General features: G+C 39.7%; 2 protein-coding genes across 3 annotated transcripts; one reads left to right on the top strand and one right to left on the bottom strand.

Annotated features, from left to right (window-relative positions):
* LOC135091444 (ras-related protein Rab-5B-like) lies at positions 1-15,915 on the top strand. Of its 2 annotated transcripts, none has more exons than XM_063989093.1 (6): positions 1-131; positions 9,279-9,452; positions 10,337-10,488; positions 11,384-11,600; positions 12,080-12,201; positions 13,637-15,915. In XM_063989093.1, exons 2-5 carry the CDS (start codon positions 9,290-9,292, stop codon positions 12,184-12,186), a joined length of 639 nt encoding a protein of 212 aa, XP_063845163.1. In that variant the 5' UTR covers positions 1-131; positions 9,279-9,289; the 3' UTR covers positions 12,187-12,201; positions 13,637-15,915. The 2 variants fall into 2 exon arrangements, with proteins under 2 accessions (XP_063845163.1, XP_063845164.1); XM_063989094.1 differs by lacking the exon at positions 1-131 and adding an exon at positions 8,377-8,457.
* LOC135091442 (transcription initiation factor TFIID subunit 5-like) lies at positions 15,337-26,077 on the bottom strand. The gene is made up of 12 exons (XM_063989090.1): positions 25,724-26,077; positions 23,914-24,105; positions 23,255-23,457; positions 22,545-22,741; positions 21,701-21,890; positions 21,005-21,124; positions 20,183-20,328; positions 19,443-19,580; positions 18,664-18,857; positions 18,153-18,266; positions 17,693-17,870; positions 15,337-17,061 (listed from the first exon to the last, which is right to left on the bottom strand). The coding sequence occupies exons 1-12, from the start codon at positions 26,048-26,050 to the stop codon at positions 16,850-16,852; spliced, it is 2,211 nt and encodes a 736-aa protein (XP_063845160.1). The 5' UTR covers positions 26,051-26,077; the 3' UTR covers positions 15,337-16,849.
* Positions 26,078-26,284: the final 207 nt, after the last annotated feature.

Genomic DNA, 26,284 nt, shown 5'->3' on the forward strand with positions numbered 1-26,284 from the left:
TGGCGGAGGCGGAGGAGGGCGAGGGTGTGTTGCGGTCACGGGTTCTTGTGGGAGGAACGTCATTGGTGATAATTTTGTGTTTGTGACGCTTTAATTCCACTTCCGGCCTCCACTGCCCTTCATCCACACAGGTAAGGTGGAGCAGCGGCCCGCTCTCAGGTACAGGTTGACTAATGGGTTGTGTGTGGGCGAAGAAAGGTGAAAATAAGGTGTGGAGTGGCTTTGTTATGCCTCCCCCGCCCGTCAGCTGATCTGGAAGTCTGTCTGTTCACCTCCCTCGCGTTTCCTGCCCATTTATTTCATCATCTGGTTTGCTGGCGTGGTATTTATGGCTTGTTTCCTATTTATTTCCCAGCCGTGATCTGCATTTACTGTGAAATGACGCCCAACCTGACCTAACGTAAGGGAAGGGGGTCCATGCTTTTTGCAATTATCTACGAGTCATTGGGTCTTTATCTGGCTTGCTGGCTTGTTATTACTGGCTTATTTCATATTTATTTCCTGGTCTTGGTCTGTTTTTACCGTAATGCTCCCCCGGCTCCTTAAGAATACCAGACGTAGCACAGGTGGCCATGCTTGTAATTAATTCCTAACCTAATCTAACAGAAGCTTCATACCACCCTTTTCTTGTGACCTTAACCATCAAGTCCTAATCTAATCTGACAAGCTTCATACTGTTTATCTTATTACCTTATTTCTTCTAACTATTTCTCTTCCATATTCTTCCCATTTTAATGAGTTCTTTACCATGTTGTTCTAATCTTTACTATCAAGTAAGACTGCAGTAACTCCTCTCCTAACGCAATTTAAATCCCTTGCTAAAGTATAAATGTTTATGATAATGTTTTTAAATTTAAACTTAATGGGAGTAGCAGTTTTAGACTTTTTCACCATTTGTTCCTTTGATCATTCTCTTTCATTATTATCTTTCATAAAACACTAGGAAAAAATGTGAATTGTTCTGAGAATCACTAGTAACAATGTTAGTGAATGACAAGGAAAAGGGAGAGGGGATATATTTTTAATTCTATCAATTTATTTCCTTGAGGACAGGAGTACGTAAGCATGTGATTATAAACATGTTCTGAGCTTGACCTGTTGATGAGGATGGTGCTGGTTGAGAAGGAAGGAAGCATGTACCATAGAAAATATTAACACACGTGCACATGCTTATGCAAGTTGAAAGAAAACTATTGTTCTTTCTCACTTTTTTTTTTTTTTTTTTTTTCATATTTTGGGACAATTTAACTCAGTATTTACTACCTGTACACTTGTGTTTATGTACTTGATTCAGCTGGTCTTATGTAACCAAACCCAACCCATCACAACCAAATCATAACCAAACCCAACCTAGCCTAACCTAACCTAACCTAATTAAGCAAACCCAGCCCAACCTAACCTAAACTAAACTAAACTAAACTAAACTAAACTACTACATTCCACTTAACTCTACAGTACTCTTAACATATCCTAACATAACCCATCATAATGCACTCTACATACATATGTAACTACTCAAACCTAACAGGCCTGACCTAACTCCTCTCAAACATCTAGACTGTTTGACAGATCTTGACATTACAATTTATTTACTGATGCCTGGTGTGTTATGACTGCCTTGTTTTAGTGAGTGTGGGAGAGAGAGGGATGGAATGACTGACAAATGTTGCTGAAATGTTAACCCTAGAATGGTAACAGAACTTCACCTGGAGTCACACATTACATAGTTTTGAAAAAGTGCGCCTTTTTTTCCCACGGGAATCATTCTAAGGTTTTGGGATGCAAGTCCAGCGTTGGTCCATGATCAGATCTTGAAGGGAACAGATGGCACTCCTCACTGGCATTTCTTGTTTCTTTACATGTAAGGGTTGTGATGCCAGGTGGAGCCACACCACCTGTTTTATGAAATATAATTACTTCCAAAATTATATGTAAGAAAACATTGTCCATATGTCTGTATATGTGTTACAAGGGATCTTTGTAATTCATGCTAAATATGTTTGTTGGGATTTGATAGACCCCTCCTGATATAACTGTTCTTGCATTCTATATGTGTGTAATATGTGTAGTTATTACTCATGACAAAGTTGGAGGCATACCTAGATGCTGCATGGAACGTGACTGTGGACAACTGGTTCACGTCACTGCCTTTGTTCAACAAGCACCACACCACAGCACTTGTTGGGACATTACTGAAGAAAGGATATGTGCCAGAATGAATGCTTGAGAAGAAAGACCATCCAGTCAACACCAGTGCCTTCTTATTCCTGAACAATGTCACACTGCTTTCATACAGAGTGAAAAGGAACAAAATTGTATTGCTGTTCCCATCATATCACCAGAGGCCAGGACTGGACAGCAGTAGGGAACCAGAGACGATTAACTTCTATAACAAAACCAAAGGAGGTGTTGATACGCTAGACCAATTGTGTGCCCACTACTCAGCTAGCTGCAAGACACGATGTTGGCTGTTGTGCGTGTTGTATGACCTCATAAACATTGCTGTCACAAATGCCTTCATCTTATACAAGCTCTGGGAAAGGAACTGCTTGTATGGACAGATTTTGCTGGATGTTTATGTACCATTGTGGAAATGGACAAACCATGGGCCGTGAGGAGACTGGAGAGCCCCTCATCTTGGCAGACCAGTGGTGGCCACAATTGCAAGCTGCTTCAACATTGCTAAGTACAAACCAAATAAGTTTCTCCACCATCAGGCAAGAAAAGGTGCCACAATTCTGCCCTTGGAGAACTGCTAATAAATAGGATTAAGAATTGTCATGATTGTTCTGTATCGTGTTTGTGTATTTGTGTGTATCCCTTCCTACCTTCTTCACTTGGGTGTGTGTGTGTGTGTGTGTGTGCGTGTGTGCATGTGTGCAAGTGTACTTTCCTATCTTTGATCTTTATTTGGTCATGTTTGTATTTGTGTGTTTCCTGCATTCTGTGTTTTGTGTTTGTGACTTCCTACATTTTACTTCTTTACCCGGTTAGTGTGTGTGTGTGTGTGTGTGTGTGTGTGTGTGTGTGTGTGTGTGTGTGTGTGTGTGTGTGTGTGTGTGTGTGTGTGTGTGTGTTCTACCTCCTTTACCTGGTTGTGTATTATCAGTAAGTAGAACATATAAGTTTGACCAGTTGCTTTAAATATGTTTACGTATAAGAAATGAAATTAAAAGACCGGTTGGCTTCCAGTAGTGATAGGTAAGAGGTTGTGGAGATTGAAATTGGAGCTCATGAGAATATTATGTGTTATGAGAATAGTTATGTGATGTAGGTAGTCATTCAGATGATTTTCTGTACTGTGTATATGGGGGGATGAGATCACTTTGGTAGTCTAGTCTTCATCTCATTTGGTCAGTGATTACTCAAAACTCAAATACAGCATTTATTGTGGCTTTACCCAGATCATTCCACTGTTCTTGGTGTTTCTTCTGCAGTCCTTCTACTGGTGGTTTTTGGCTGTCTTAGAGGCCTAGGTAGTTGTCCTCTTTGGTGTTTCAGAACCTCACTGTGGGTCTTAAAATAGCACTTTACACATACTTTCTTTGATATCGTTGTGATCACCTTGTCTTGTCACAGTGGCTTGTATATTTAACGCAAAACTATTGTCAGATCAGCATTATTTTCAAAAGGCACAGAAATCATTAGTCAGGTTCTCCTTGGTATTTGCCCCATTACAATGCAGAAGCTTTAAGTTATTATAAGAATCATGAAAACACCCTTGAAAGCTCCATTTAGTACCACTGAAGCCTGTTGAAAGTACAGAAACCTTGTTAAACTCTCACATCCATGGAAAAAAAATAAGAATATGCATTACTTAATGAAGAGAATTAGTGGCATAAAAAATGTGCCTAGGATTTTTTGTTGTGTGGAGTGAGGGAGGTTGGGAAAGGTTATGCAAGTGTTACATGTGAGCTGTTATGTAATAGGGAAGGCTGCAGTCATATGAGTGGTGTTTTGTGTTGGTTTTTCAGGTGTCATTTTATTACCATGCATGTGACAGAAGATCACTTTCTTAAACGTTTTCATGCTTCATCTTGGTGACTTTTTGCAGACTTTGATGGAAGTTGTTGGGCTTTCAAGGGTGTCTTGAGTCTGGTGATAGTTTAAGAGAGTCTAGTGTTCTTAGATGTTTACAAGGGTGTTTTCAGGATTCTTTTATATATATATATATATATATATATATATATATATATATATATATATATATATATATATATATATATATATATATATATATATATATATATATATATATTTTTTTTTTTTAGACTATTGGAAGCTATTAAGGTTTTTTTTGGATGTCTTCTAATGATAGTTCAGCAGACTGTAGTGGGAATTAATGGGGTTTTTCAATGTTGTCTCCATGATTCTTGTAATAGTTGACAAGCTTTAATGAAGTTTAGGTCAGGATTGGAATTCTCATGATGGTAATAATATTTTAACAAGGTAACAAGGATTGTGTATCATAATTGCCAAAGAATACCTTTAGTTTAATAAGAATGTTATATCATCAGTAAGAAAAAAGCCTTTAGTTGATGTATGCTCCACTATCATCCCTTATAAATCATTCCAGGTACTTGTATTTCTATGGGGAAGCTGTTCTATTTATGTCATTCAAAACTCTCACCATCCTTAACTTTCTCTTGATCTCGTATATCCATCCTCTCTTTGTGTGTGTGTGTGTGTGTGTGTGTGTGTGTTTGCAAGGATTGGGTGGATGACTGTGTGAAAGTAGAGCCACATCTCCTTTGGCTGCCCCCTCAAGGAAGCCTCTGGGAGCAAATGTCAGTGCATACTAAACTAAACAAGACCAAACATGTTAGGTGTGAGGCTCCCTCCTTCATGACAGTCACTACACCAGCCTCTTGACACACACACACACACACACACACACACACACACACACACACACACACACACACACACACACACACACACACACACACACACACACACACACACACACACACACACACACACACACACACAAAATACTTAAATGAGTGGTTATCAGGAAAGGAAACTGCACTGGTATTGTGTGTGTGTGTGTGTGTGTGTGTGTGTGTGTGTCTGAGTCACCATAGTTACCAAGGATAAACAGCTTAATTTAGTGACATATTAAGCAAACACACGCACACACTCTCACTGATAAGTAACAACATTTGACTATAAACATACTGCTAGAAGGAACAAACATGATTTAAAGTGTGAGAGAGAGAGAGAGAGAGAGAGAGAGAGAGAGAGAGAGAGAGAGAGAGAGAGAGAGAGAGAGAGAGAGAGAGAGAGAGAGGACAGTCAAAGTCATCTAAACACCACATAGGCCTTGGTGATCATTACTATTATTATCATGGCCTGATTGGAAAGTTGCTGTGTATTGTTAAGTGTTCTGTGTAGAGTTCCTTCCACTCCCTCTTGTGACTAGACTCTTCACATCATCTGTGTTTACCTAATTATGCATAGTCAGAGCCACTTATTCCTGTCTCTGTATCTTTATCTGGCCAGTGTTTCCTTCAGTTAATATACATTCCTTGCCTCTGTCTCCTCTTCTTATATATTCCAGTATCTGTTTAAGGAAGAGAAGCTATACTATTATTATCACTGGAACATCTTCCTCTCCTCAGTGTTTTCTTGTGTCCTTTTAGGTATCCAGCCTCTTTTTGTCCATGCACTACATCTTTTCTATATCTTTTTGTATAGGGAGGTCATATTTTTATCCTTTTTTAAATTTTTTTTTGTGCTCTTGAATATGTAACATCTTTATCCTTGTACCTATAGTAGACCCTTTCAATCTCCATGTTCTTTTAACTTGAGTGTTTCAGTTAGGTTTCCCCTTTCTCTTTGTTCTTTAAGTGTTGCTATCTCCATTTCTTTTAGTCTTCCCTCATTGCCAGTTTTTCTATCCTTGGTATCATCTTGTTAGTTGCTTAGTTTGTACTATTTTTGCCATTTTCTTTGTTTTCTGAAGTGTGATGACTTAGATTCTGTGTGTGTGTGTGTGTGTGTTTGTGTTTGTTTGTTTTCCTTTTCCTTAAGCAACCTAGGAAGTTACTGTGTGTGTGTGTGTGTGTGTGTGTTCTTGACAGAAGCCCTATGAGTAAATGCGTGACACAAAAGCCTTGCTCTTGGAGAAGTTGTCTGAGCATCTGTGTGATGTGTTCCTAAGGTACACAGCCACGCCCTGTCATGTTTGAATTAGCGAGGACAGTACAGGATACATTCTTCAAAGATCCACACACTTCCACCTTCATCCCCATAAACAAAACTTAAATTCACATATCAATGAAAAAGTTGTGTTGTGTACTTTAGAGAGCGAATTAGAGAGGGAGAGCAAGTGTTGAGGGGGTAGTAAAAGAAGATAACGGTTTTAAGAGTTTGTTTTTCATTTACCTTATTTGTATTTTTATGAAAGGTTTTGACAGTAGTGTTATGAATGAAAATGTAGTGCTGTAGTAGTAGTAATAGTAGTGGTGGTGGAGTGTTTTGTTATGTATGGCATAGCTAGTACACAAGGTCACTCTCTCTCTCTCTCTCTCTCTCTCTCTCTCTCTCTCTCTCTCTCTCTCTCTCTCTCTCTCTCTCTCTCTCTCTCTCTCTCTCTCTCTCTCTCTCTCTCTCTCTCTCTCTCTCTCTCTCTCTCTCTCTCTCTCTCTCTCTCTCTCCTTCACTATATTCCTACTCATCTCCCAGCCTCCTCCTCTTCTTCCCCCTGCCTTTGTCCTTCCCCTCCCCTGTGTAGGTATCTATTCCCAGCACACACACACATGACCCCATTCTGTACACACTGATACCCTGACCCTCTGTGGGAGTGGGTGAGAGAGAGAGAGAGAGAGAGAGAGAGAGAGAGAGAGGGGGATTAAGCTTGTGTTATCCTCTTGCCTTGTATTTTTTCTTTGCTGCTTGCTGTCTGTCTGTACTACCACTACATCAGCTTGGCACCATTACTACCACCTTCATATTGTCCTTCTACTGCACTGAACACACTACACACCAGCTAACGTTTCTACCTCCCCCCAGACACCATTGCAGCTATGTTACTATTTTCCTTCCTACTGTGGCTTTTCTTTTAGTCAGTGTTGTCCTAAGTGATATAGCAAGGTTATGTACATGTGTTCCTCTTGGTTTTTAATCCAGATTGGATAGGATAAGAGGATCTGATGGTGGTATTTGTGTCAGAAGGGATGTAATAAGGATAATGATAATATCCTTAGGATATTATCAGGATAGGACAGTAATAAGAGGGGAGTGATGGAGGTATTGAAGTGCTCTGAGGGATATAAAAAGTGTGGTGTAAACAAAAATGCTTTGGGTTAATAATCAGGATAGAACTACAAGTAATGAATTCAAGCTTGAAGCAGGAAGTAATTGGTTTTCAAGTAGCAGTACATGACTGGAATAGCCTCAGGAAAGATATCAAGAAATGGGTTTTTAAATGGTGGTAGATGAATAGAATATCCTTAGTAATCAGATTATTAGTAACAAGACAATAGAGAACTTTAAAAGATGATTAGATAAATTTGTGAATGGAGATGATAGGTGGACTTGGGTAAGCATCTTTTATGGAGGGACTGCCATGTATCTGTCCACTGGCTTATTTCATTACTCACCTGGATTTCCAGTTCAGTGAAGTCTGTGTACTTTAAATCCTTTGTAATTGGAAATAGGATAATTTTTATTTGGACGGATTATTTGGTTTTTACAGGTATATCTTGAGTTTAATTGATATTCCTGCCCACCTGTTCTGCTGTCACCCTTCATTGAACAGTCTGTGCATGGCTAAGTTTCTTTATCATTCAGATCATGGTTATTCTTCAGCTCCTCTTTACGTAAGCCTTCCTTTTACTGCTTTTTAAATGTCTTCTTTACATTCTCTGCCTTGTGTGGTATTGTGTGTACATAAGAACTTATTTGCAAGCCCTGAGTTGCCCTCATTTTTATAATAAAATATGAATATAATAATAATACTAATGACAATTATCTAATTCAAATTGCCATCACACATTTGCATTGAAAGAATAAAAAAACTCTGATTCTTCTATCAACTTTATATTCAGTTTAGTATTTTTCTGAATTTTCTTGTATTTGCTTGGTGGCATTTGTGAAAGAAGCAGAAAAGAATTTTATAAAATATGTCAATAAGTGATGGAGCAAATCCAGGTGGTGGTGACAATAATTGGTGGTGGGTGATGATAGTATTGTTGTTCATCTTGGTGGTGGTGATGAAGGTGTTTGCTGAAGCACCTGCAGGCTACAGAGAAGCCCTGCTCTGAGGATATCCTTGTGTGGCCTTTCCTGTGATGCTCAAGTCAGCTGCAAACACATGTGCTTAACATGCTGAGAAACACACACACACACACACACACACACACACACACACACAGGGAAAGTAGTGAGAAGTGGTGCAGTGCAAGAATGTGTGACTGAAAATGTAATTGTAGAATTCTCAGTTGTGTTGATGTGAGTAACAGTGATTTTGTTATTGAAGGACAGTGGTACCAAAAAACACACACACACACACACACACACACACACACACAAACACACACACACACACACACGAGGACACAGCAAAAAACTAAGAAAAGGAAGATGCTTGAGTATCATAAAGAAATATAGTTTCCTCACAGAGAAATATAGAAGTTTGGAACCAGCTCAGTGAGGATGTAGTACTGGCAATGAGTGTGCACAGCTTCAAGGAAAAACTGGACGTGTAGGTATAGAGACGGGACCACGCCAGCACAGCTCAGGCCCGGTAAATTACAACTAGGTAAACACACACACACACACACACACACACACACACACACACACACACACACACACACACACACACACACACACACACACACACACACACACACACACACACACACACACACACACACACACACACACACACACAGTGCATATTAGTTTGAGGAGTGCAGTGCAGGAATGATGGAATGGCTCAGTGTATTTCTGAATTTTGGTGTCTTATTTCAGTTCTAAAATTATCATAGTTCTCATGGAGAGGGATTTGTGTATCATTATTATTATTATTATTATTATTATTATTATTATTATTATTATTATTATTATTTGTTTATTATTATTATTATTATTTTTTATATTTTTCCCCTTCATGATACTAGATAATTTTAACTCCTGAAACCCCTGTGTCTGTGCCATCTATTGTGTTACATGACTGTTCTTAACTGAAATTCAGACAACAGTTACCATGTAAAAATTACACGTTTCCCCTTTTATTGCTCTTGTCTGATGGGTTTCCTTCTCCACAGGTAGAGTCAGGATGGCACAGAGAACAAGTGTACAGCGGCCTAGTGGTGGAGGACAGGGCAAGATCTGTCAGTTCAAGCTGGTGCTGCTTGGGGAGTCTGCTGTGGGCAAGTCATCTCTCGTCCTAAGATTCGTCAAGGGACAGTTTCACGAATACCAGGAGTCTACGATTGGTGGTATGGACTGTATTCTTAAACACTTCCTCTTAAAAGGCTTTAGTTGAAGTTACGTGAGTTTTTAAGGGCATTTTTATTGATAGATTTTAGATTAACAAGATTCTACATTATTAAGTGGATAAAAATTCTTTTGAGAACCCAGCTAATTGTTTGTGACTTGAAAATAGTTATGGGGAGAGAGCAGAGTACTTTTGAATACAGCCCTAGATTAGGCTGTGATTGTTGATGGTGGTGTGGTGATTAGTGTAATGTTACGTGATGATAGATGAGGTTACAATCACTGATGATGGATTGATTGTAATGGTGGTGATGGTCTTGTGATGTGTACAAATGTAGTATGAAATCCTGGTGGTGTCATTTCTACTCTTATCAGCCCATCCTTTATCTCCCTTTATTCTGCTTCTCCTTACTCACCTATGTTCATCTGTTTCCCATATCAAACATTTTTCTTAACCTCATTTCATTCCTCAATCTTTTTTTCTTTTCCCCTTTATTACTTCCTTTTCCTCTTGATTATGCAAGGCAGTGGATATTATAGTTTAAACATGTTTATGGAACTATATTGGTGGAAACTGATATGAACTGTATGGATTGTATTCTTTAATGCTTTCTCTCAAGGATTATTTTTGGAGGCTTCTGAAATTGTTAAAAAGTGTTATCATGGGCATGGTTAATATTGATGATGCAGAAATCTTGCTAAACTATCACTAGTAGCACTTACTTTCATTAGAGCTTGCTGAATGTAAGGGAAGATAAAAATGTTACAGGATGTGGTCTTATAACAAGATAACAGGTGAACTTGATAGGACATCATAGCAAAGCAATAGATGAACTCTAAGAGTAATGTCCATGACTCCCTAGTAATCTTCTCTCCTCCCTGCCAGCTGCCTTCCTGACCCAGACTGTATGTTTGGATGATACTACGGTCAAATTTGAGATCTGGGACACGGCTGGCCAAGAGAGGTACCACAGTCTAGCCCCCATGTATTACCGCGGTGCCCAGGCAGCAATTGTTGTTTATGACATCACAAATCAGGTGAGGCTTTGTGTCCCAGGTCTTTGTTTTGTTGCTCTTGACCCCTTGTGATGTTTGGCCCTTGCTGTCTTTGTCTTGCTGGGTGTGGTTAATAGTGGAGTAACATGCCACACTCGCTGAGATCAGCATTTTCCCTCAAGCTTAAGCTCATTGATTTTGTCTGAATCTTAATTGGTAATATGTTAGAGGACTTGAAATTGAGGGAAACATAAAACACAAATCTTTGTCATTGCTGTAAGTTATCGGACTTGTGACCTTGACTATCTTTGTGTGTGTGTGTGTGCGTGTTTGTGTAATTCACTTGTGTTGAGCTGTACTTGTAATATATGGGATAAGGAAGGCTGAGATCATGACACAGCTACCTTTTACAAACTTTATTTTTATTCTTTTATCTTTCCATACAATACTCAACTGCAATAGATCTGAGGAATTGTCACAGATTCAGCCTTGTGTCCTAAGTGTAAGAACATCTTGGTGTTTTGAATGTGTTTAAGAGGAAGAGGACTCGGGTATTAGATTAAAATAACGAGCTTCATCAAGAGAAGTGGATATGTGAAGGTTAGGGAGAGCATTGTCAGTCTTGCTGTAGGAGTGGTACTGAGACAGATGTGTGGTAGCTCCATGCTTGGGTGATATTTCTATTGATGGTGGTATAAGGGATTCAGTAATTCTGTATATTGCCCCAGATGTTGCCCTGTGGTATAAAAAGTATTGGTCTTGAGCATGTTTACTCAAGCAACTATTTTTTTGTTAATCCTTTTCCACTGGGGGCTGACTGGGCCAAGAGTGTGAATGATTGCGTGTGTGTGTGTGGGCCATCCTGTGTTGGATTGCCAGCCTGGTTTATAGATAGACAGATCTCCCACATGGCAGCTAATCCTGTCTGTCTTGACAGGACACATTTGGTCGGGCTAAGACCTGGGTGAAGGAGCTGCAGCGGCAGGCATCCCCCAACATCGTGATAGCGCTGGCTGGCAACAAAGCTGACTTGGCCAACAAGAGGATGGTAGAGTATGAGGAGGCACAGACTTATGCTGAAGAAAACTCCCTCCTCTTCATGGAGACGTCCGCCAAAACTGCCATGAATGTAAATGATATATTCCTGGCAATAGGTGAGTGATGGTGGTGGGTGTCTTTGTTAATAATGTCTATCAGTCTTTATCTGATCCATTGTTTTAAGCAGGAGCTCCAATCAAAGTCTCTATGTGTAATATCCCTGCCTTACATTTCTCATTTCACTTGCCTCTCTTCCTCACACACATTCCATATCTTCTCAATTTACATGGTCTCTTAAACCCATGTTGTGTGTTGAAGGAGAATATGGAATCAGGAAGAATGCAATGAAAATTAAATGTCTAAGGAAGGTGTCAAATCACATGTATGGGTAAAGTATGGAGTGAGTAAAAGAGAGAGACAGAGAGAGAGAGAGAGAGAGAGAGAGAGAGAGAGAGAGAGAGAGAGAGAGAGAGAGAGAGAGAGAGAGAGAGAGCAGTACTTAGCACCACACAGTTCATCCAACACTCTGGTGTAGCACTTACGTTTGCAAGTTGTTGACTCCTTTCTTGGTGAGTAACACCTACCTCATTTTCAGCCAAGAAATTGCCAAAGAGTGACAACAGTGCGACTGGTTCCCAACGGGAAGGGATGACCCTGAGACCTTCAGACCCGACACCAGGCCCCGCTGGCTGTTGCAAGTGATCACCTTCAGCACAGGTGAGGTTGTATGTGTAGGAATTTTTTTGATGCAAAATTTTTATTTTACTGACTCACCCAAATTAGTGTTCATATTATGAAAGCAGTTTCAGTGAATGGGACACAGCTTCTTTCATATCATTGTAGTAACTCACCAGTAATGTGTTTCTCTTTTGCTCACCATTTTTAACAGTATATTTACAAATGAGATTCATCAGAAATTTCTTTTACTCACTCTCTCTCACTGCTGCACATCCATAGTTTATCTTTTTATACAGTGTTGACAAACAAGTCATACAGAGCTAGACAAAGGTTCCAACAGCTGGAATCCAGTACAAACTCATGAGGGGAGGGCAAGTTTGTGTCTTTGGACAGGGAAGCAGTTGTTTTTATTCATATTTTTTCATATATGACTAACAAAAAAAATTCTAGTCGCTCATTGTTATACATTGTAGAACTATCCATATGTCCTTTGATAAACAGAATAATTAATTTCTTATTGGAGTTGTTAATTGCATCATTAGAATATAATTTGCTCTGAGAACCAGATGATATCCCTGGCAGTAGATAATTATTTTTGTTTGTATCCATAAGAAATCCACATTTTTCTTAAAGTACTTAACTGTAACTGTAATATGCTTTATTTGTTATATCAAAATATATGAATAATGAATAGGCAGCCCTTCAGAATTGCATCCCTGCCCAGTAACTAGGGTTTGGATTTGCAAATTTGCTAGAACTAATATCACCCTCCCCCTGCTCTCTCTCTCTCTCTCTCTCTCTCTCTCTCTCTCTCTCTCTCTCTCTCTCTCTCTCTCTCTCTCTCTCTCTCTCTCTCTCTCTCTCTCTCTCACACCACACCACACCACGCCACAAATTACAGAACTTGTCCACCCCACATCACGTTTACAGTGAAGTCACAATCCTTCACCAGTCTCTCAAACGCACTTTTTGTTTATCTACCTGTCAGACTGGTGTGATCAGAAAAGGAGTAAACAGGACAAAAATGTCTTCCACCTCACACACAGCCACTGGCTAAGAGCTACTGTGTTAACACTTTTACAGGGATTTTCAGTGGTATGAGAAATGTTTTTTGAAATAGAATGTGGACCTGCAACATTGACTGCATCTTAGAAGGGATCAATGTAAACAGACATGTGCCAAACCTTGCAGGTATTGATCCAGGATGAGTCATGCTACCAAAGAGCAGCTCCTGCATGATTGGTCAAAGTAGTGGCACAGATGCATTTAAGTTTAAAAAGATAACTTAGATGCTATTAGAAGTTAATTCCAATTTTTTATCAAGGATGCTTCCTGTCATGAAAATCTAGAATCTAGGATTCTTGCTGCTTTTAGCACAAAAATAACCAGTTTTACAAGTACCATCATGATCATGGAAGTGAGGTGGTGATTGAAGGATTCAGTGTCAGCCACTAATGTGCTACCTTTCTTCCAGGTGGAACAATGTGATGCTAGTGTAAGTTACAATACCCAGCTGCTGGTAGCTCACTTTTCTCCATTGGACTTGAAGATTACAACATTCCTGGGTTCAAATTTTATGCATGGGTCTCAGCTTGTCAAAAAGGATCAGTTAACTTCGGAAATAAATCTTGTCAAGCCTCAGTTATTTAATCTGTGTCAGGTTTTGAGATTCAGAACCATAACTGTGAAAGTACTCATCATTAGTGAATATGTGATCTGTTTTTTAAGCAAAACCCTGTACGTATTGGGCATCTGTGAATCACACGGGCCACTCTCTGCCGTGCCTGTCAGAGCTCACGAGTTTGTGGAACATGCCGTAATTGTTATGTAACTTGATTTCCATTTGTTACTTGGTATCATTTGCACACTGTATTGTCATTCCCATTATTTATCAATTCTAGTAGTTTATACCCTCCACCCAAACTTGCAAGTATGTGTTAGAAATTTTAAAGGGAACTCCTGGATGGACACATTAGGTTCACCGTGCGGCGAGAGTGAGTGGTGATCTCGGCTCCCGGAGCCAGCGCGTGAGTGGCCGTCGCCGCCCAGACTATTTAATACCTGCTCACTCACCTCAGTGGAGGATGGAAGGATGTGGTGTTTATCCAGCTTTATGTGCAGAGCTGATAGTTGTGTGTTGTACAGCGACCAAGGCTGGTCTTTACACTGTTGAGTTCTAGCTAACATGGTCATACATGGAGCATTGAGTCTGTTGCTCATGTGGCATTTCTGTACACCAGTAAACCATCACACTTCATTAAAATCCAGTCACTTCTTGTGCTTGACCATGATTGGCCATGTGACAATGTATATTATCTATTTACATTTCTTTTTATAATGTAGGGAAGAATTTCTATGTCACTTGTACATGTCACTTGTACATTTTTTGTTATCTTGTGGGCAACATTGGACTTGGGCGGCCGGAGCCTGGTGAGGGGCTGGCTGCGCCCAAGTCTGATACAACTTCCAACTGAAAGGCTATTGAGCATCATGGTTATGGTGATGCCAATTTTGTGCTGCTCTGAGGAAGAGGCCTCCAAATGTGCCCATCACAGTTATACAATTTCCGGTCTTGTTTCTGCCTTAAATTTTGTAAAATCCCTAAATATATATTAGTTATAGTTATAAATATGATTATTATATACAGTTATTGAAACTATATTATTTTAGCTGCTTATAAACAAGCCTATTCTGGCCATGTGTCGGGTCTGGCCGTGTGCCGGGCTGGTTTCAATCAGTCATGAACCTTACCAGTTAAGTTTGAATTTTATTTTCCTGTATTAAAATTGTTATTATTGAAAACTGTTATCCTAGGGGTCAAACTTGATTGGCACATCATCTAGTAAATACTTGGCGTGCTCCATTGTGCTCAGGAACTCTTGTTGAGGTGGTTGAGCCTCCCAAGCTTGGTACAATGGACCACTTTGTGTGTACACTGAACTGCAAAGTCAGACTACAATCTTGTACAGTTAAAAGTACCTATTATAAATAATAAAAGGATAAGAAGTTATATGTAACTTTTATGGACTTTGGAAGACTAGGTGAATAGAAAAGCCTTGTGGGATAAACAATGTGGTGTGGGGCAAACTATTCTTGTGTACTAAGGTCTGGAAACTCTGGGACTCAGCCCCCCTGGGGAGTTTAGATCTGAAACATTGTCAATAAATACTTCAAACTTTATATACAAATTTTACTAAGGCATTATCAGCTAGAAACAAATGCCCAGTCAGGACATCACAAGGCTTGTCACAACGTCACAGCCTCGCAATAACATAGATGGTTTGGAATGGCAAGATGTAAATTTCTATTGGGTGAAGTGACTGACCAAGAAGTGATGCGATGCTCCTCCATCAACTAATCTTACACCAAGTGATGCGATGCTCCTCCATCAACTAATCTTACGTCTGTATCTAAAAATAACTTTTGAACATTTATGAAGTAGAAAAATAATAAATAATTGTATGTACACCTTAATTTAAGTCCTCACTTAATGTAATTGATTTTTACATGAATGTAATTTCTCACAAAATCTTGAGAAATAAAGCTCCATTAATGCTTCCTCACTTAAGACCAAAGATGAAACCTGAAACATTACAACTCAAGCAAACATTCAATCCTACAATGACATTAAGGCATTAACCGAGGACTTTATATATATACAGAAACCCTGAAAATCTTCAAAAGAATTTTTAAACTTTGTACACATTTGTCAGTACTATAATTTGAAATATATAAACCATTTTAATGATCCAACTATTCTTTCTTTGTCTTTAGTAGAGGACATCCCTTCAATGTGAGGTCTCAAGTCCTTTACATCACAAGCATGCCTGTTCTTATCACCATTTCTCCATGTTTCTAAGATCACAAGCATGCATGCATGCATGTTGTAACTATCTCTGTTATTTCTATCATCACAAGCATGCTTATCTCCCTAATAATTTTTTCAAATTAAATCTAGCTGCTGTAAGGCCCCTCTTTGGCTACTTTCCTCTAGGTGTGTGAGTAATTCTCTATATCCACTGTGAACTAGACAATGCTTGACCCTCATCTGTCAAAGGGGCTGGGAATGGAAAAGTCACAGGTTTGTTATAGGCCAAGATGTGACTATAGTCTTGCTTAGGAATTGTGGAGGAATTTCTTCTTTAAGTACCTGTCTAGTCTAGTCATGTGAATTATGACACCCATTGAAGAAAACAGATTTGCATCCTAATAATAAGTTTGATGCAACACATTATTTGTCATAATTGTTGGTTCAATTATTTCTATGGTTAACCAACCTTGGTTTACTATCATTGTTCCTGTCCGGCCTATTATTACAGTGTAGGGCTGCTGCCCTACATTCCTTATGCTGGTTCTGATGTGGAAAGATTAATTGACTTGCACTTTGTCCATGTTTTGCCAAAGGCTGTCATAACCTATGGAAAGGAGGAGTGGTTGTCAAACTGGCTGTCCACACCACAAGTGAATTGTTAATTAACATAGTGGTCAAGGACTACGTGAATGCAAGTAGTTCAGAAGTTACAATGTACTACGATAATGAAACAATGACAACCACCACTCACCTGATTCCTTCCACATCCACATCCCATCAAGGCAGCAAATTGGTACAAACTAGTGGTAGAGGAACAAAACCTGAACAGAAGAATCACTGTGGACTGAGAGACTTTGAAACTTGATTCAACTTGTCTCAGCCATCGAAGGGCCCAGCAACAAGGAGGACATTCCTGCGTGTAAAGTGAGCAGCCAGGACAGGAGTGTTCTTAGTGGGGAAGGTGCCCAGCAGGAGAGACTCGTTGCAGCGCTTCACGTCGGGGTTGTTGGCCACGTTGGTGTCGTCCTCGTGGTTGTCCTCCATTACACGGCTGAAGTCCCACAGCTTGACACAATTGTCCATCCCACCTGCGAAAGTGCCCTGGGTGGTCAGACTCAAGTGACCTCACCTCATCATACTACAACTGGCACTAGTAGTACTGCTACTCATTCTAGTCATTGTCTTTTCATACTACTACTGCTGTTGATATTCAGCTTTATTCTTATAAAAAACTATTACTACTGTTACAGCTCAACGTCAGTCCCATGCAATGCAAGTGGTATCACTACTCCCATGCAACCATTTCTTTGAATTTATTCCAAGTAACCAACAGCTAAACAATTAATTTCTCTTGCTTCATTCATAACTTCAACATGTGCTCCTTCATCCAAGCTAACTTTATTTACAAAGCATTATTTCTTTTCTACCCTTTCTCTCCATCAACTTATGTGCATCCTAACCTTCTATTGTATTTCCACTGTTGAACACAAATATATCCTATATTTCTTTACTCTATATATGTTACCATTCTCCCTCAATAACAAGATTTTTTCTTACTTTTCTTACTTGGCATCACATCAAAATACAACAATGCTATCTTTTCAATATATCTTGTATGTATACTTCATTCCCTTGTAACCTGACATAAACAAAGCTGAAAGAGTTACAACTTCACTTTTCAAACAAAACATTGATGAGTTCGTGGGACATCTAACTCACCGGAGGCCAGAATGTTACAGTCCCTGGAGAAGGCAATGGCATAGATGGTGGACGTGTGTGAGGCCATCTCGGCAATGAGGTGGCCATGTGCCATGTCCCACACCAGCACACGCTTGTCCCCACCAGCTGAAGCAAGGAACCGGCCACACGGTGAGAATGCCAATGCGTCAACTATGTCCTGTAGAGAAAAACCATGACAGTTATTACAATAAGGAAAGATTCTCCACAGCCAAGAAAAGAAATGGAAGACAAGGATTACATTTATCTATATACCTGACAAGAGAATCACACATACACACCCCAGACCAAATTATGAATCATTCTTATCTACTTGTCTCATATGAACAAAGATGACAGTCCCTCACTCAATGAGAAGTACAATACAAGCAATATATATAAGAAACACAAGAAATAAAATAAAGGCAGATGAGGCAGGGAATGGCTGAACAGCAACGCCTACCTTGTGGCCGGTCAACACACGCACACAGTTGCCGTTGAGACAGTCCCACACTCGGATGGAGCGGTCACTGGAGCCTGTTGCCACGTAATTACTATTTGGGTGGAACTGAACCACCTGCAAGAGAAATCCGGTTATGTAGTAATCTGAGCAATCTGAAATAAATGACAAACCAAAAATGTAACACGAGAAAATGAACATCAGAAAAGTGCTCTGGCTAACCTAACCTAACCTAATAGCCTCTGAGCATTCTGAAATACATGACAAATAAAAAATGCAACATAAGAAAATCAACTCAACATCAACATCAGAAAAGTGTTCAGGTAAACTTAACCTAACCTGGCCTATGTAATTGCTAGTGTGGTACATCTCTGAAATAAACCAGAAATACAAACACAAGAAAATCAACTCAACAACATCAGAAAAGTGTTCAGACAAACCTAACCCAGCCTATTTAATTCCATCTCTGAAACAAATCACTAACCAAAAATGCAACAGAAGAAAATCAACTCACATCAACATCAGAGAAATGTCCAGCAAATATCCTGAGGGGCTGGTGGTGGTCAGTGGCCCAGAGGCGGCCTGTGCGATCATGTCCCCCTGAGGCAAAGTAGTAGCCGTAGGGGGAAAAGCGGACGTCCCACACGGGGAAGATGTGGCCCTTGTACACCACCAGACACGTCCATGTCTGCAGACTCCACAGGCGGACTGGTGGAGACAAGGTGGTAGTAGTGGTGTAGTGGCAGAGGAAGTAGTGGTGAAGTTAATGATACATGGAAAGACGTGTAAATGCAAATAGAGACGCACAGAAACATACATACCTGGAATGCACTGGAATAGTTAAAAGCTAAAGCAATTCAAGACTTAAAAAGAAGAGTACAGTTTGTGTTTAGGGTTAAGTGGAACAAACTTAGCAAGTGCACAGATATTACACAGTTTCAAGGGAAGACTGGTTAAATTCACGAATAATGACATAAGTTCAAAGTGTTTAGGAGCTGCCTTGTGTAAGTCAACTGGCATTTTGCAAGCCATATATATATATATATATATATATATATATATATATATATATATATATATATATATATATATATATATATATATATATATATATATATATATATATATATAGACAAATAGAGATCAACTGGTATTCTGTAGTCTCCTTAATTTCCTAGCAAAGGTGAGACCGATAAATGTACAACTGAAGAAAACTGGACAAATACAATCAATGGCAGGCCCGGGCAAGTGTAGCTTATGTCCTGTATACAATTACTCAGTAATCAGACTCACTGGTGCCGTCCTCCCCAGCGCTGAGCAGAAGGTTGCGGTCAGGACTCATGCTAACAGAGTACACAGGCCCTGCATGACCCAGAAGTGTGCGCACTGGCTCAGCTGTGCGCTCATCCATCATGCGAACCAACACATCGTCTGTCAGGTGGGGAAATGTTTGAGTGGGGAAGAGTATCAATAAGGAATAGTAGGGTTGGAAATGGTTAAAGAGGGATGGCGATGTGATAAGTTTTATCTTGTTTATCTGGATTTTGTAATGTTATGTGGACAGTGTAACATGATGATGATGATGATGATGATGATGATGATGATGATGATGATGATGATGATGAGGAGGAGGAGGAGGAGGAAGCATTAAAAGATGTCACATTACAAGCTTCACTCAATCCTGTAGAATTACAAATATTTAATGACACAACAGAGGGATGCAAACAACACACACACACACACACACACACACACACACACACACACACACACACACACACACACACAGTTAGTTGGTTTATTGTCACAAGAGAACCAAAGTGATATACAGCAGAATACAGATTACAAAATGGGTGATAATAATAAAATACAAAACAAACAACAATATACAAAATAGTGCATAACATCCTCACTCCAAACAAACATAATAACAAAACTATTTATAGAGTGTAATTAATACAAGCATTCTAAGTGAAAATATTAAAGGACTTAGTGTATATAGCCACAAAACACACACACACACACACACACACCTGCCTCCTTGTCGATGTCACTCAGTTGCTCTGCGGACTTCATGCACCTCAACTTGATGGGCGTGATGCTCTGAACTCGAATTTGAGAGTCTGACGTCCCGTAAGCCAGAATGCTTGAGTCGTCTGAGATGTCAACTGATGTGATGCTGCCAGGAAAAGATTGATGTATTGGTTGTTTGTGTGGGGCATTGAATTAGAGTTAGTGAAGGTAATGGGAAGGGAGGGAGAGAAAGAGAAAGTGATGATGATGGTGCAGAGGTGAGGGATGTATACAGAATCTTCCCCCATTATAAATTATCCCATTTCTTAGTTCCCATACACACATACCCATTAGTTGTTCCCCATTTCTGTTCCCATATACAGATTTAAGGAAGAGGTTGATGGAGTGGTTGAATTAAATAGTTAGTGATAGTGATGTATACATAGTGAGGTGAGGGATGTACATAGAAACAAGCCCATTCCTTAGTCCCCATACACAAACACCCATCAGTTATTCCCCCATTTCTGTCCCCATACACAAATCTTCGTTCATACAATCCCCATTCCTGTCCCTAAATTGAAACATCCCTTCCTTGTACCTTAACACCCATTTCCTTTCCCCATAATTACCTGTGCCCTCCAGTCCCCATTTCTATCCCTACACCCATACAGTTACCCTTCTTTGTACCCTTCAGTCCCCATTTGTATTCCCTTCTCTGCATACTACAGTCCCCATGCACAAACACCCTTTCTCAGCCCCCTACCGTTCCCCATGATCTTCACGGCTTCCCCTAGATCCTCCTGCCAGCTGCCAACACAAGTTTAAATACTCAATACACTTACTTCCCCGTTGCATTCAGGAAGGTGTAGAAGCAGATGGATGGTAGAGTGTCCTTCTGTAGTGTGACGCGTTTCAGTGTATCTCGGAAGGCCTTTGCTCTCTCCATCCGGTCTATGTCTCGCCTGGATGGAAGGAAAATGGAAGGTTGATTAAAGTGTGATAAAAATAAGCAGGCTCTCAATTTTAATTTTATTTTGTCTCTGTTTTACTGGTTTTATGTGGTGTCTTGAAATTAATTTTTTCTTTTTTTGTGTCCGAGGTTTACGTTGTTTGCTTTGGTTAAGTTCAGTTTAGTTTAGATTTTACATCTTGAGGTATAGATTAAGTTAGATTTGGTTGAGATCAGTTTAAGTTTTTGGTGGTGAAGAGACAGTTAAGTAGTCTTCCTTCTCCTGTATCTAGATTTAGTTCAGTTAAGGTTAGTTTAATAAAATTTTAATCTATGCTAATTAATTTCACCTTTATTGTTGTCTTCTGATCTTCCACCTTCCTACTTTCCTATTTTATTGCCTTATTATTCTAATCTTTCATCTTCAACACCTCATCCACAGTTTAATTTTTAATATTCCTTCCCTCCTCCTCTTTCCTTATTTCAACTCCTCATTCTATCCTTTTCTTCAATCTCTCCTTTTTTCACATTCCTATCTTTTCTGTCTTCTTCCACACATTCCTTCCCTGCCCCCCCACCACCACCTTACAATTCAGGCAGAGGTATCCTGTTGCCTGGTGGAGCATTGGGGTCATTCTTCTTGCTCTTCTGTAATGCATCTTTCTTGGGCTTCTTCTTCTTGGGCTTGTCTCCTTCCTCCTCGCCCTCCTCCTCCTCCATTGCCAGGTTGGGAATTTCAGGTTCCTTCAGGAGTCCATAGTAGATTTTTGCCTTGTTGACTGATGGATGGAAGAGGAAGGAATGGTGAGTGCTTTCTATGGTTCAGTTATGGTGGTAGTTGCTGGAATAAATGGAAGACCAGTGGGGAGATTGAGGAAGATCTGTAAATGGTGTGTGGAGGAAGCCATGACAATGGTCAGTATTAGGGAAAAGATGATCTATGACCATTAAAAGTAGGAGTGACTCAAGCCACTCATGATGCAAAGTGATGTACAGCAGTAATTATTGTAGTAGGAGCAACAGCAGTAATGATATTAGTATAAAGGAACTGGACATCACTAGTAGCAATGATAATAAATCTATCTAAATACCAGGCCAGAAATACCACATGAAATTGGCCAGGCAATGCACCACACACACATTTGCACTCTGAGCCCTACCAGCCCATTGGAAAAGATAATAAATTAATAACAAACAATGTAACACTAGACAATTGCAAAATCACAATGCCAGACAAAACACCACACACACACACACATTCACACTCTTAGCCTCATCAGCCTCCAGTGAAAAGGGATAACAAAGCAACAACAAACAACATAACACCCACATTCTCTCCATCACCACAACAACCCATACAACAAGGCATCCCACTCCCATCACCAACACAATCTAACATCAAACCACCCGACACCCTCTTTACCCACACACACCTTGCCTGGGTGCCTCCCCCTCCTGAGCGCCTGCTGTGGCCATCACCTGTGCCTTGGTCCTTGGCACTCCCTCGTACACGTCCAGGTACAAGCGGTCGTGGATGATTCTGGGGACAGGCCCTCCGCCACTCTCTGTCAGGAAACGCTTCAGGTGGGAGTAGGTGTCTCGGGAAAGCCTGATTGTGAACTGACTTGATCTGGTGAGGAATAGAGAGAGAGAGAGAGAGAATGATGAGATGTTGAGGTGAAAGGATTGGAAAGGAAAGGAGAGGAGAGGGAAGAAGAGAGTGCAGGAGTTAACAGGGGATACACAAAATAAAAAATAAGCAGCCAAATAATAAAAATAGATAAATAGTTTTCCAAACAGAGCAACAGATCAGTAAAATGCATTACTAGACGAAAAGATGTGTGTGTGTGTGTGTGTGTGTGTGTGTGTGTGTGTGTGTGTGTGTGTGTGTGTGTGTGTGTGTGTGTGTGTGTGTGTGTGTGTTTGTGTGTGTGTGCCAACAATACACACAAATTTAAAGCAAAACAAGATAACCTGGTAATGAAAGACAGGAAATTCCTAACATGACTCAAACCAATAAAAAAAAAATAAAGCAAATAAACACAAACTTGATTCAATCCTTTAACCACAATAACATATATATAAATACGAACAGGTACACACACACACACACACACACACACACACACACACACACACACACCTGAAGTTATCCATGATCTGGTAGCCTGACATGTGTTCCCGGTTGGTGACGAGGGACAGGCGGTGGATGTCCTCCTGGTAATACTCCTCCTGCGTGCCCTTGAGTCGCTCCAGGAAGTTCTTGGCCACCTCTTCATGCCCATTGTACACCAGCTCCAGGTACATGTGCACAAACACTGGGTACAGCACCTGTGCCACCTCATGCTGTTTGGGTGAGTGTGAGAGTTAGGTCACTCTCTATGGAATCAATGGTGCAGGGATGAAGAGTTGGATCATCTTGTCATTTGTGATGATCCTGATAAGTTTGTGGAGTATTAACAGTGGAAGGATGAAGAATCTGATGGAGAATCTGTAAGGTAGTTTCAGAATCCAGCATGGCAATAATAATAATAATAATAATAATAATAATAATAATAATAATAATAATAATAATAATAATAATAATAATAATAATCGTAACAATACTACTACTACTACTACTACTACTACTACTACTACTACTACTACTACTAATAATAATAATGATAATAAAGAAAGAAATAAAGGAATAAGATAGAAAGAAATAAAGAAAAAGAAAATAGGAAGATAATTAGATAAATTTATAAAAGAGGAATAGAAGATTAAATCACCTTGCATGACAGGAATAGAGGATCAGATCACCTTGTATGGGTCCAGACTCTTCTCAATAAAGGAGTGGAGGGCCTTGTATGCATCCTCATACTTGGCTGGGTCTCCTTCACTCTTGTATGCTGACAGCACACTGGAGACCTCTGTGTCACCGCCCAGTCCCTGCTTCTCATCATCAACTATGTCAAAGAAGTTACATTCCTGCCGCAGGAAGTCCTCCGTCCTCTGAAATGTAAGGAAGGGCATGTCTGATAAGTGACTGTGGGTGCCTACTGTGTAGTGAAGTGAAGCAAGATGTTTCATAGATGCTTGTTATTGTCTACTTTGGAAATAAATATATAGATGAATAAATAAATAAACAAATAAATAAATAATAATAAAATAAAATAAGTACAAATAAAAATAAATAAATAGGACTCTTATAGTTCTCTCACACAGTAAATTACAAATACTAAGCCTTACAAATACTTCATTAGGTATCAATCAATCAATCTAAGGAGTAATAATGACATACACCACTCAACTTTCAGCAATGCATAAAAAAAAGGCAGCAGTAATGAAAGAAATCCAACAACACGGTATGGAAGCATAACAATTCAACTTGTAGACAATAAGTACATGAGCATATTTTTCTATACAAAAACTAAGCGTCATCAGATTCAGTAATAAATGGCAAAACACGATAATCCTCCTACCCCCCCCCCAAAAAAAAAAAAAATAAATAAATAAAATAAATAAATAAATAAAATAAATAAATAAATAAAAAACGTATCACTACAATTTGCACTATAAGGGAATACAGATTTGAACTGAGACAACACTGCAACACTAACTTTTGCAATTATCCCTCTCTCTTTCCCTCAACTTCACCTAACCTATATGAACTTAACCTAACAAAACTTAACTTACCTAATCCAAAGTAGCCTAACCTAACCTGACCTAATATCCTAATATATACTAATCTCTCTCTCTCTCTCTCTCTCTCTCTCTCTCTCTCTCTCTCTCTCTCTCTCTCTATATATATATATATATATATATATATATATATTAATCTATACTAACCTAATATATGCTAATCTATGTACTTATTAGTTATTTTATTGTTCTGATTAATCTTACTAACTCCATGTCATGTACAAAAACTAAATAAACATATCATGTAGGACACACTGTGGCCTTGCTGTATAGGTATGCAAAAAAAAAAAAAAAAAAAAAAAAAAAAAAAAATATATATATATATATATATATATATATATATATATATATATATATATATATATATATATATATATATATATATATATATATATATAAATAATAATAATAAAAAAAATAAATAAATAGATCTCTTGGGGGACGAGTCTGATATCTGAGTTTTCTGAAAGAATTACCTTGTTTCTCTTTGTTATTGTTCATGAGCACAGCATTTTCCAGCCCTTGGGCTGGCATGCTAGCCATTGTGGGGTTTCCTCCTTGGGAGCCCAACCAGGTAATAACAGGAGAAATATAGTAAAAGAGTAAAACAAAATACCTAATAATTACCCCTAAGTGTATAAATTAGCTGCCTATCATGACATCCTACTGCTGCCTGGCTGCCTCACTCACCCGGCGTGGCAACACTGCAGTACAAATACACACCCAAGAACCCACAACGTTGAGGCCCTTATCTCCCACGAATGCCCGCTAAACACAATACTGCTGACCATTACAAATAACCAATTGAAAACACTAAACGCAAGATATAACAAACAATAACCAAACAAAATACAGCAGCTGACTAAAGGATACGCAACTTTCCGGGAACTGTCCCCTGGGGAGTAGACCTGCACACACCTGACCTCACCTTGAGTCCGTTATTCTTGAGGAACTGCAGCACGGCCACCAAGGTGTGCCTGTCCACAGTGTTGGCCTGGGCGTCCTGGGGCAGCGCTGGGGCACCAGGGGCGGCGCCTGTTGGGCCCGAGGAGGGCTGGTCTGGGGTAGCGGCGGGCGGCGGCATGACTGTGGCGGCCACCATGCTCACCAGGCCGTGCTCACCGCCACTCATCACCTGCTGGTGCTGTGGGGGCAGGTGCTGGCCCGTCTGCATGTCCACGGCGGCCAGCCCATTAATAATAGTTGGGTTGGCCGGGGTGAGCGGGGCATACGTGGGCCCGCCGAGCTCCGCCATTGTTGTGACGCCGAGTGACCACAGCGATCCTGATCTTAACGTGTTTTCTTTCCCACACTTATCTGTACCACTATTTCCTATTCCTCAAAGTAACATCTACATATTTAAACTATATTAAATGTACATGATGGACCAGACCCTTGTATTGGAAAACATTTATTTACAGTGCATGTGTATACACAAGGTTTCAATAACAGTTTTGAATGAAGGAGTCAAGCAAGTCTGAGTAATCTA

This window comes from Scylla paramamosain, chromosome 37 (genome assembly GCF_035594125.1).
Source record: "Scylla paramamosain isolate STU-SP2022 chromosome 37, ASM3559412v1, whole genome shotgun sequence".
NCBI lineage: Eukaryota > Metazoa > Arthropoda > Malacostraca > Decapoda > Portunidae > Scylla > Scylla paramamosain.